Genomic DNA, 12,322 nt, shown 5'->3' on the forward strand with positions numbered 1-12,322 from the left:
CGGCCAGACTGGGCTGCATGACGAGTGTCTGTGCTGCAAGCCCTGGACTCATGGACAGTAATGACCATGGTGGAGTGGGCCAGTGAAGGTCTGCCCTGCTCCTAATTGTCTGCCCTGAGCATGACATGGGATTATTCAAGGAGGCCCTAAATTAAGACCCATTGCCCAGTTCTCTCTAGTTAGTGGGGTTCTGCCCTATAAGGACAGGTGTGCCTTATTTCAGTCATATGACTCTAAAAGGCAAGCAGTTTGCTTCTATATAACTAAATCAGTGGTTCTTAGCTTGGGAGCTGTTGAACAGACCCCTTTGAACATCTGATGGACGCTCTCTAGGAGAAAACAAAAGTACCCAAGACACGATGTGATGACAGTTGCAGCAAGTGTTCAGGTTGTTGTGAAAGTTCTTTGAGGGGTATAAAGTAAGGTGTTTTAAACTAGACCCCTGACTTCAAGTCGCTCATGGTTTAATGTAGAAGGCAGACAAGCAGATAGAGCAAAATAGAGTAAGACTAAGTTGGAAATTCTAGCAGGGCCTGTGAAAACAGAAAGAGCTGTGGTTAATTCTGGTTTGAGGGACTAAGCCTTGTTGGTGGAGGAGGTCATATCTAACCTGGCCCCAAACGATGAGAAGAAATCTCTACCAATAGTATTACTTGCCTGCATTTAGCATTTACCAGGCATCGTTCCAAATCTTTATGCCTCTTAACTCATTCATCCTAACAACAACTCTAAGAGTAACCCCTGCTCCCATTTCACAGGTGAGGAAGATGAGGCACAGAGATGGGAAAGAAGCCTAGTAAGTCTAGTTAAGTTGTACCTAAGGAGTTAGGATGAGTTGAACCTCGTGGTTTAGTTTCCCTTTTATTATCTACTTCAGTGATCTACCTGATGAATGAAACAGGGAGAGTGCTCTGGACACAGCACATGGATTCACGTGGCTGGAACAAGGTGCCCTTGGAGTTGCATAAGTGGAGTTGAAAATGTAAGAGTATTTTGGCACCCATTCATGTAGGGGAGTATGTTTCTGAAGAGGCAGTGCCATACCTTAACTTGTGTTGTAGGACAGTCACTGGTGGCACCATAAATAAGGGCTCAGAACCCTCCATCATAGCCTTCCTGAGACATGTTACACAAACATGGAGGTGGGAAAGAGAAGACCCATCCAACCTTAGCCTGTGCCAAGGCTCTTTGGTTTCCAAACTTCATTCAGGATCTGCTGTAGAAGAGTGGACCAGGACTGGGCTAGAGAGTTTTCCCCAAGAAGGACATATGGCATTCCTGACATCTGTCCATGTTGCACCTATTCTCCAGGACCTAGAAGACTTGGATAAGGCTGAGTACCATGGGCCATGGTGACATATGCAGGATGTGTCAGGTAGATGATTGACACAAAGAGAATAAATGGCAGGCACGAAAACCAGAGAAATTGAATGCTTTGAGGAGAGCTTCATGTCATGAGACCCGAGAAATATTAGACATTACCTTCCTGAATGGGAGGGGAAATAGGATTCACAGAAAACAGCTTGTTCTCTTAGGCTTTATCTGATCATTAAGAAAAGTAAACTCATCTGCTCATTAAGTTCCATCCCCCCCTCTTTGGACTCATGACTTTCATGGGCTCTTTTTATTAGGACTTCCCATGTTAGAGTCTGCCAGCATGAAAGGTTCTAATAATAGAAAATGGCAAAATGGCCTGAGCCAAGTCAGAGTTGGGGGCAGCCTGCTACTGTCCCCCAATTCCTTCCCCTGGGCAGAATAAAGAGAAAAGGCAGTGGCAGCTTAGCTAAGTAAATTTGCCTCTTAACGAACAAACAGATGACATGTGACAGGGCCCCATGGGACTGGCGAAGTAGTGGGTCTTGTCATACCAAAGCTTTGGGGAACTTGACACAGGTCCCCGGACAGGTTGTACACTCAGCAGAGGTTCATTATCTTGTCCTCTCGTTTTGAGAGCATCTTGGACAATTTCCTCCAGGACTGAAGAATATGTCAGTTCTCCTGGGATCGTCTCCAAAACATAAAGACAGTAAATTTCCTTTTTCCTCTAAGAATGGCAGCTGCCTAACAAGAGGCGATGTATTAGGTGGCAGCAGTTCTTGATTGCTTACTTGCTAGGCAGGAAAATAGTGCAAGTGGATAGACGCAGAGAAGCTGAAAAGTACCCTCGTTATGCCAAGGTGGTTAGAGCATGGCCTAAAAGTTTTGTCAAGGTGGCCTCAGGGATGTCATTTGGTGAGCAGCAGCATCTCAAGGGAGATGATCTTAACAGAGCAGGGTGGAAGCAGGGTTGAGGGACCCAAGAAGGATGCCAGAATCAGCATCTTTGCCCAGTAGCAGGAAAGCCATATCTGCACCAAACAGATGCACCCAAGAATCCAAGAATGAGATGGATCCAGCCGGAACGAGAGAAGGAGCTAAAAATCCAGATGTGGGCCCTTTTGAGGAGGCCATCTGAGACCATCAGTCTGTACTTAAAGACTTAGGGTACCAGATCCCATGTCCTTTTCTGTGGAGCAGAAGAGAAAAGACCAAAAACTGAATTCTGGTGATAAGAATTGCACTTTAAGGAAACTGATATTTAATTTGCTTTTTTTTTTCTTTCCAGTTTGCTTGCTTGCTGATTAGCTCATGGAAATAGAGGTCAGCAAGAGAGAGACATCAGCGTAGCAACCAGGTTAAGAATCCCTCTCAAGTGTGGACTCAACTGCTGTAGATCCAGAGAGGCAGCTCAGCCTGGGATAAGCAGCCTATATACGCTTTTGTCACTAGTCCTATATACACCTCTATTTGAACAGCAGGGTCAGGACTAGGGTGAGGTAGGTGAGATCTCAGAGCGCAAAAGTTAAGGAACTTCCTCTTAGATTTCTGCAAAGGCAGTTCACTTGCATGAACCCGTGAGGTGCCCCCTTAATTTTGCATCCTAGATGCCTCACTTACCTCACCCTGGCCCTGTTGAATAGAACCATAGCCTTCAAGCCTGTGTTGCTAACAACCTCGGTAGGATTTACTTAAGTCACTTTGTTTTTCTGTGTGGGCAAAACTTTATAGCAGGGGTTCTCAAACTTTAGCATGTGTTAGGAACCTCCTGGAGGACTTGTGAAACTTAGCTTGCTGTGCCCCACTGCGATAGAGTCTCACTCGATAGGTCTGGCATAGAATGTGAGAATTTGAATTTCTAACAGGCTCCCTGGTGAAGGGCTCATACAGTTAGTCTGGGGATCCCATGTGAGGCACCATTGCTTATAAGAATCAGAGCAGAGAGAGAGAAGCTTGAATTGACTGGGGCCCACCCCTCAGAAATGTTCAGACGTTGCAGTGGAGAACTAAATAGTGGGTTAATTAAGAATGTCTGTTTTGACCACCATCAGGCCTTGAACGTGTATCCTTCCTGTTGATTGGTTAAGCAGCTGGCACCAGGTGACTGCAACTGGTCAGAGACATATTTCAGAGGCTCCCTTCAGATAGCAATGCCCTTGGTTGTAGCACATGTTCTATGCTCCAATTCAAATGCAGTCCCTGTTATATGAAAAACAATGCAAGAGCTCTGGTTGTTCCTGAAATAGATTGTCCCAAGATGTCAAAGGTGAAGAAGCTCTTAACTGTGTATGTTTTCTGGTCTCCAGAAAAGGTCCGGTGAGTCTCTGTTGACTGATTCAAGAATGTTCTGAGGATAGAGAGCATTCATCAGCTCTTTTGGTTGCTTGGTCATTATGAAGTATCTCCTGGGGCCTCTCTTCCAGGTGGTGGATGTACCTGGAGGAGGAAAATAGGTGTTCCTTGTCCACAGGGAACTCACAGTTCAATGCATAAGGCAGACATGTCAATTTTCTCTGAAAAAATTCTGCCGCATTTCCATAGGTGCACCGGGGAAGGGGATACAGTTCCTATCTCTGTGGTTGGAGAGGATGATTTCATGTGGAATGTTTGAGCCAAGCTTTGAAGCCTGGAAAATGTCCTGATATATCCCAGCGTGGTGCCTGGGATAATAGATGCTCAATAAAATCAGTATTTGCTACTCGAATGAAAAGCCTGCATAAGGATGAGAAATCCATCTTCATTTTATCAAGCCTCCTATTTCTGAAAAAGGCCACTGCAGGGGCTGCTTCAGTTGAGATGAAATGCTTGTCCAGAAAGAAAAGGCCTTATCAGGTGATGATTACAGAGGTTTCGAAAATCAAGCAGGTAAAAGGATGCAAATTTCAAACTATTTAGTAATTACTGTCTTTCACAACTTTTTTTTGTGTGTGTGGTTTCGTTACTTGTACTTTAATATGGATTTCTGAAGTCCTGTGTTGAATCCACTGACACAGAATAAACTGGGATTTTCTGTATTGGCCTGTAAGGGAAATTGTGCTCTTTAAAATATAATATGGGTTTCCTCACAGCAGGTTTTCTAGAAAAAGGATTTGTGGTTTTGCTTCAGGCTGTAGTGTTTCCGCTGCGGCAGGGCATTTAGTTCACTTCCTGAGATTAATTAATGGTAAGTGGCATTCCTTACTCAACAAACCCTCACAACAACAATCTTTTATTCTTTATTTGGAGCAAGGCATGCTTAATTCCTTACCGTGAACATTGGAGGTATGAGCTGAGATACAAGGAGCATAGATGTGAAAAAATTAACTTGCTGGGGCTTCTCTGTTGTTCTAAAAATGCTGGGTATTCTTAAACTGTGCCCTCAGATATGTGGGGCAGGGCAGAAATTTGCCCTGCCTTAAATGATTATTGAGTGTCCACTTAGCACATCATCCTGACAAAAGCTCAATGGTAGTTTTCTAGTGATTATTCACACAAGCCGCCCAGTAAGATGCACACGATGCTGGCCTTCCTGTCTTTGTAGCTTAGGGCTCTGTGCCTTGGGGCACTGAAGTGAAGAATGAACAAGATACAGGCGTCTCCTGCAAGCCGGAGGCGGGTGGATCCCCCCACCCCCACCCCAGCAACTCTGCCTTACTCTTAAGCAGATCTCACAGTACAAAACTTGTTCGTCCTCTCATTAGCTGGGCAACCTTAGCCACATTACTTAACTACCCTGTTTCCCATCTGTACCAAGGCATTGATAATCACAGAAATTACCTAAGTGTTGATGTGATGATTAATATAAGGCGTAGGGAAAGTTTTTAGTTCAATATTAGTCAACATTAGTCAGAGTTCAAGTCATGGTAGCTATTCGTAATTGTAGTGACAATAGTAGGAGTAACAGTAGCAATGGACGTCATATTAGTAACACTGTATCTTTATTATTGAGCTGCCCTACCCTTCGTACCTCCTTTCACCATTTTCAAAGCTATAAATATATACATGGGTCCTAAGCGAAGTATAAAGAATGATGCTAATAATAATAATTGACACTTAACTTAGGACTGACTCCATCGGATATTATACTGAGGTGACATGTACTGCTCATGCAGTCCTTACAGTAGAGCCATTCGGTAATGATGATCATTGACACTCCCATTTTACAGATGATGAGACTGAGGCAAGGTGTAATACAACAAGTAGCAGGTGAGCAAGACTTGAAGCCAGATGTTTTGGCTCTGGAGCTCGCGTACTTAACCACCATGCTATGTTGTCACTAAGGGGATAGGTAATTTTCTGCCCTCAGTGGTGTCGACTCCCAAAGCACCCCCTTTGGAGAAGGACTTTCTTGGTTCAACTGGATAGATTAACTGGCTTGTGTCCAGGTTGCTTCTTCATTTTAGATTGAGCCCCCATAGGTATTGAATCCCAAACACAGATGCAAAATTGAGACTAGAGAGAAGTTCCCTCTTGGGAAGAGCAGATCTAATTGTGTAGATGTTGGGGGGTGGAGGGTGGGCGGAGGAGGCAGTACTAAGGAGGGGAAGGACATTGGCCCAGACTCTTTGAAGAAGATACTGTGATCTCTGGAATATTTCCATACATTTCCTGAATTGTTTCAGGATATCTGTCTCCTTTAAATAAGCAGGTAGGACCTCGCCCAATAAGGCAGCTAAGGGCATCAATTAAGTAATACCTGTGCCTGTGTTTCTTCTAGATAGAAGTCCTCTACCTCATAGTCTTCCTATCACCTTAAAGTAAGGCATGCACATTGCTAAGTAGTTAATGACAAAGGAACCTTGAGTTAATTGAGTTGCATTTTAGGGGAGTTGGGGATTACTCTGTGAGTCCAGGAAGTGTATGAAGTATCTAAGATGTGAAAGACAATTTCCAGCATTGTGCCTAGGTTCCAACTAAGTGGTGTGTGAGGAGTTGTCCAAGAGCCTTTGGAAGTAGCTCTCCTTATATTCTAGACCGCTGATGTCGAGAAGCTTTGTTCTGGTGTTTCTGATGGTGACGGCCCTCCTCTCTACGTGTGACAGATTGCCTAGTTCTTCTCTTGGACCTCCCCTTACCACAGCAGTGTTGGTTGGTACTTGCTGGCAAAGGCTTGGACTTTCTTCCATTACCATAAACTCTAGAAATCTCAATTCAGAAGCAGAAGGTCCCTATGGACAAATGACTCTTTACTCTTCCCGTGTCCGAGATATCACAGCACAGAACTTGCCATAGGAACAGATATGGTAGAGAAATTTACCCTGTCTGGCCCCAAGAACAGCGTTCTTCATTGCAGTGTAGTTATAGATTCTCTCGTTGCTGAAATAATGAACCACATTCCAAGCTTCCTTCCAGACAGTGGAATCTACCGGCTATGGAACAGTGCAGGCCCTTAGTGGATCTATAAGGCACAAGTTGTATGTGCTTCTTATCTCCCCTGTTTGTACCAACAACAGGTTTCCACCCCTGCTCACTGCCCTCTGGCCTTCTGATGCCCCCAAGTGATCCAGTGTTTCCAGAATCCTTCTAGCTACCTCTTCCAGCAAAGAGAACAAGGGGCATCAGACTTTAAAGCTTTTCTAGGCTCACCCAACATTTATAATCACATCCCTTCCATATCTCCAGCTCTTCTTGAATGTCTCAAGTGATGGGAAGCCTATTGCCTGGGAACCAACTCATTTCAATTTTGAAAAAGCTCTTATTTTCATAACATTCTTCCTTTGGAGAGATTTGATTTGGGTTCCATTAAATCCCATTCATCATTCCTAGTCTGTTCTTTAGGTTATATGCAATCAGTTAAATCCATTTTCCACTTGACAATTATCACACCTCTGAGGAGAGCTAGGATTCCTGATCTGAATCTTCTGTACCTTAGCTGAGATACCATCCCTGACATCATCAGCTGTCATTTTGGGTACCATTCTGTGGTCCATTTCTTTTGGCCCTCAGTTCTCTGAATGGGTCCTAATGGTTACTAGTGGATCAACAGCAAACTATGCTAAGATTCCCACTCGCCTATCAGGATTCAGGTCAATGTTGCCTTCTCTGTAAAGCCTTCCTCAAGGCTCCTTGGCACGAGGCAATGAGCCTCTTTCTTGGTGTTCTCATACCACTTTGTACATCATTTTGCTATAACAGTTACCAAATGCATCATAACTTTTGATTTGCATTGGCTATCTCCTACTATATTGTGAGCCTCTTTTTCATAAGGGACTGTATCTTCACAATACTATCTCCTCCATTCCTGACTTGGAATAGAGGATTCATATTTATTGGTTACTTGACTGACTTAATAAATCAAAGTTAGAATTCTAGGGACCATGGCTTGTCAGTGAAGGACATATCTTCATTCAGGGAGATTTTTTGATGGACCTTATGTCAGACCCTTTGGGTAAAATTCTAGATGACATATTTAAATTATCCAGGTCAATGTGAAAGATTTGTGGGTAATATAGAATAAAGCAGAACATTCCACTGAGAATTCCTAGATGTCTGTAGATGTTCTAGTACAAACCATGACCTGCAGCCCTTGTCTCAAATTGTACCTAATTGCTCCAATCCCCCACCCCATTTATGAGGCTTGACATTAGCTGTCTGTTGGTTTCCCTCTCATTGAGTGGTGATTGATCCATCAGACTTTGTTTATTTACTTTTCTAAGATGATAGTTGGAGGCCACTACTACCAAGGAAGGATTACTTCCCAAGAAGATAGGGAAACAAAATGTGGCTCTTCTCTCCCAAGGCACGTATTTTCTAAGAGGAGTTTTGGCCAGCTTGCTTTATCATTCATGCTTGTTGATATTATATGCATGTAGTCCTAGGTATCTTTTAAACCTTGTATGCATTGGAGAAAGGTCTCAGATCTTCCTAACACTTTGTCTCCAACCAGTAAACAGGTTTGAACCTTGCTTTTACTGTATCTTCAAACCAAGTTTATTAAGATCCTTTTGCAACTAAAAGACGTTCTTCTAGGGCTGGGAAGAATTCATTCTGTTCATTTTTTCAAACCTCTTCTGTATGTATGCTCTTTTCCAACTAAGCATCCCAGGTTCTGGATATCTGTGGCACTATCAAGGACTCTTCAAGGACAAAAACAAAAATCAAAATTTGCCCACACCCACAGCAACTGCATTTTTATTTTAGCATTTTCTGACCTCATTTGGTGTTTAAAAAGTATCTGGTTGTTTACAACACCTCAGGATCTCCCAGCCACCTAGCCATTGAGACGCTATTATGAGTTGGGTTGCTCCTTTTTTTTTAAGATCCGATAGGAGAACCTCTGTAGTAATCTAGCATGTTCACTGAAGATAACTTTTCAGGGTAGCCTCATGTGGTACTTGTCATTTGGTGCATCCCAAAATCAAAATTCTCAGAAATAAATAAATGTGGTGATGGTATTTGCTGTAGATTGGTGTATTGTCCTACTGGGAAGGATATGATAGATAGCCCAAAAGTTTAATCCTAGATCTGTCGACCTTACAAAAGACCCACTGTCTGTGTTCTAAACATATAAGTGAGAAGTGTCAGATAGAGAAATTTCAGAGGGGGAAATACTGAACCCTAAATAGAGGTCATCCTTTGATCATTTCAAAGGTAAAAGGACTTCACTATAATTTTTGGAGTTTGAACCTGTTTATATTTTGTCAATCTTGGATTGACAATTTATCTAGGGACGAGAGCTCCACTGCAAGGTTAGCTAGGCATGGCTGGACGGTGTCCTAATTACATGTGGTCAATGTTGTAGAAACAACAATGACTTCTTCCAAAGCACAATGCAGAATCACTATCAGAGATGGAATCTCGGGCAATGGGTGTGACCCATCATATGGGGGCATGTTTCTGATGCTGTAAGCTTGTTAGACCTGCCTGATTCCATTGTAATTTTTTAAGGTTGTCAGCGTGGCCCTGCCAACACCCTGGAGGGGAGGCCTCTGTAGAAGCATCTTCCTTTTCCACCAATAATATAAGGCATTAGAAAGTGAATATAGTCTGAGAATAATTCAAGACGTGTTTATTAAGATGCTTCTGAGCTTGAAACTCTCATCCAAGGATGCTGCAGTTGGGAGGTGGAGGGGGATGGTGTGGGGTGACGGTCGTTGGACAACTGGTGCAAATACAGTTGTCAAGGCAAGGAGAGAGAGGGTGGTTGTTTAGTATTGAAATCATGTATTCCAGATGTGGGCATTTGGTAGTCAGTCTGCTCTGAAGTGACATGCTGCTGAATCTTTAAAGGGCTTCAGTCGAAGAGAACAAAATCTGATTGGGCAAATTGCTAAAATATTTAAAGTGCAGCCTGTTAAAGCTTTTACTGTGAAGAGCACCACGTCAGAAGTTGTAGTCAGGAAGAGCAAGTAATTGGCTTTCCATCCTCATGCTAGTCAGTCAGCATGAGGCTCTATTCCCATTCCTTCCTCTTCATTGCCAATGCTAATAGCAACCTTGTGGGGGCGGGGGAGCAGTGCATGAGAGATTGGATAGCTGGTAGAATGAGGATGGGAGGAGTGAGAGCTCCATAGAACGGACGTCTGAATCTACAACATGATGTGAAATCCATTTTAGAAAAAGGAGAACAGGAGAGAGATAGAATTATTACCTGGCAAAGGTCACCTGCACCCGCAGGTAGGTGGTGGTTTGAGGCAGTGGTCTTTCAAAGGATGGGTTCTTCGAGCAAAGGGATGGCCTTTAGTGACACTTTCTTCTTCTCCACCTTTCAGCTCCTTTAAAATGTAACTCCAGGGACACTTTCCATTTATTATTTAATGCATTCTCCACTTAGGCTCCTCTGTCCTTTTCTGCCCAGGCACGACCCCTTGCTTATTCCTGGCAATGACCAGATTGACAACATGGAGTCCAACGTGAAGAAGTACGACTCCACCGGGATGTTTCACTGGTGCGCGCCCAAGGAGATAGAGAAAGTCATCCTGGTGAGTGACGGACGGTGGCACTGGTGCCATCCTCTTCTGTCCCAACCTACAGTTGCTGAGGGTGAGGTTCTCCTCTCTGGACAGTGAGATGATACAGCCCCCCAATCTTAATTATGTTTGATAACTGAAACTAGGAGCTCATATTGAAGCTGAGCAGAGGGTCAGATTTTCAATCTCTGAATATTTCTTCACCCATTACAGTAAAGGGTGAGCACATGCTATGCTGAAGGCACCATAGGAGGCAGAATGGACCACAGTCTGCATGGATGTGGCTCTTAGGGCCAAGCCCACCTCCACCATGTCTGGCTGTGGATAAGTCACATGACCTCTCTGCACTTGAGTGAAAAGATTAGACGAGACTAGTTCCTAACTCATAGGGTTGTAGTGAAGATTAAGAGGTACTGCTCATGAAGGGCTTAGAACGGAACCTGACATAAGACTCAAAGTTGCTCAGTATTGTCATTAAATGCCATGAAGAAATCAGAAAGCTACCGTTTATGAGGGTCTTGCCTATAATAAGGTCTCGCATCCTCATAGACGATAGATCCCAAAAGCAGACACCAAGCCTTGCGTATTTTTAGCCCTTCTTCGTACACGTTGTAGGCAGGCAAATTACATTTGCTGGTGATGACAGTGATGAACCTTGGGGAGGCCAGGGTGCAGAGCCCCATTTCTTGGTTGGTTCATGAACATCAGTGGCAGCTGTGGCTTTCTCACAGTCTGTCCCAGGAAGGTCAGCAGAGGTAACAATCCCATGCTACCCCTTAGTCCTATTAAAAGCTTTAGGTTTTAATGCCTCTCTCAGCCTTCCTACAGTTTATTGTCTTGCTAATCCATGAAAAATGGATTAATAATCAGGAAGTTCAGGTGGAAGTATTCATTCCCCTTGTGCCTCTAATCCCTAGATTGCTGTGGTCTGTTGCTTTCTGTCTGCCAGAAAAATCCTATCATTTCTGAAGTCATGGCCACTGTTCCAGGTCCTTAGGATGCCTTTTTACTCTAATCCACTAGATTCATCCCTATGTTTTTTGAGAGCGAGAAAGAGATTGTTTGTGTGCACGTGTGCACATGTATGCATGCATCTGTGCATTTTCTCAATCCATTTCTAAATGAGCTGAAATAGCACTGTGCCGGATGCTGTCTTGAAGGTATGGCAGTTGCAGGCAAAGCATAAAGTCATAACTGAGGAAACAAGCATTGTGCAATTTATCAGAAGTGCAAATGGTTCTAACCACAAAGCTGGTCCATGGACTTATATTCTGACACTGGGTCCCCCCAAACTTTTGCTCTCGTGTTCTTAACTCAGCCTGGTGTTCCCCACCTGTGGCAGTTCGTACACGGGGTGCCGTATATGGGATGCAGAGTTTTAATGGCTCACCTAAATTTTCCCAAGGTGTGCATGTTAACTTGCATCCAATCAGCATCCTCTACCAGCCATGGAAGAGTTTAGGAGGTGACTTACTGCTTCTCTCATCCAAGAAATATCATTTAACAAACATTTATAATGAACCAAGCGTGTGCCAGGCACAGTTGAAAACCTGACTACGGCTCTCCTACAGCTTGGATTCTAGTGGCCCAGAGAAGGTTGCAAGGTAGGCAAGTGAGTAAATAATAACATTTCAAGTATTGGTAAAGTACTTGGAGGAAAATAAAGCAGCATGAGGGGCTAGAAAGGGCCTCGAAGATGCTATTTAGACAGTGTTGTCCAAGAAGCCCTCTAGTGTAACATTCGAGCAGAGGTGGGAATGATAGGAAGGGCCAGATTGCAAGAAGAGGCCTTGGGTTTGTGTGTACCCCTGGCTGTTGGGTACTAACTGCTTTGGGGGGTTAGAAAATAGAAGTGACGGTTCCAATATCTATGAAATGACAGTTCATTTCCAAGATATAAAATGTAACCAGAAAACAGTACATTTAAAAAGTGATGTGAGGAATGAAGCGCTGTTGAAATCCAAGGAAGACTGACATGTGTTGGAGTGGCTCAGAAAGGCCTTTCGGATACAAACCAACTGTACTTTGAAAGGCATGAAAACATAAAGGCTCAGCTTGGGTTGGCTCTGGGAGGATTCATAGGAATCACAAAGATGTACATCTGAGTAGCGTATCCC

The 12,322-nt window shown here is 43.6% G+C and overlaps 1 protein-coding gene across 8 annotated transcripts in view; it reads left to right on the forward strand.

The window, feature by feature from the left end:
- KCNMA1 (potassium calcium-activated channel subfamily M alpha 1) overlaps positions 1-12,322 on the forward strand; it is a 767,272-nt gene that overhangs the window by 685,838 nt on the left and 69,112 nt on the right. For all 8 annotated transcript variants that reach the window (XM_077124801.1, XM_077124802.1, XM_077124800.1 and 5 more), the window contains one exon: positions 10,094-10,217. In XM_077124801.1, the coding sequence (XP_076980916.1) occupies positions 10,094-10,217 (124 nt within the window). The remainder of the gene's footprint in view (positions 1-10,093; positions 10,218-12,322) is intronic.

The sequence above is a fragment of the Tamandua tetradactyla genome, chromosome 13 (genome assembly GCF_023851605.1).
Source record: "Tamandua tetradactyla isolate mTamTet1 chromosome 13, mTamTet1.pri, whole genome shotgun sequence".
Lineage (NCBI taxonomy): Eukaryota > Metazoa > Chordata > Mammalia > Pilosa > Myrmecophagidae > Tamandua > Tamandua tetradactyla.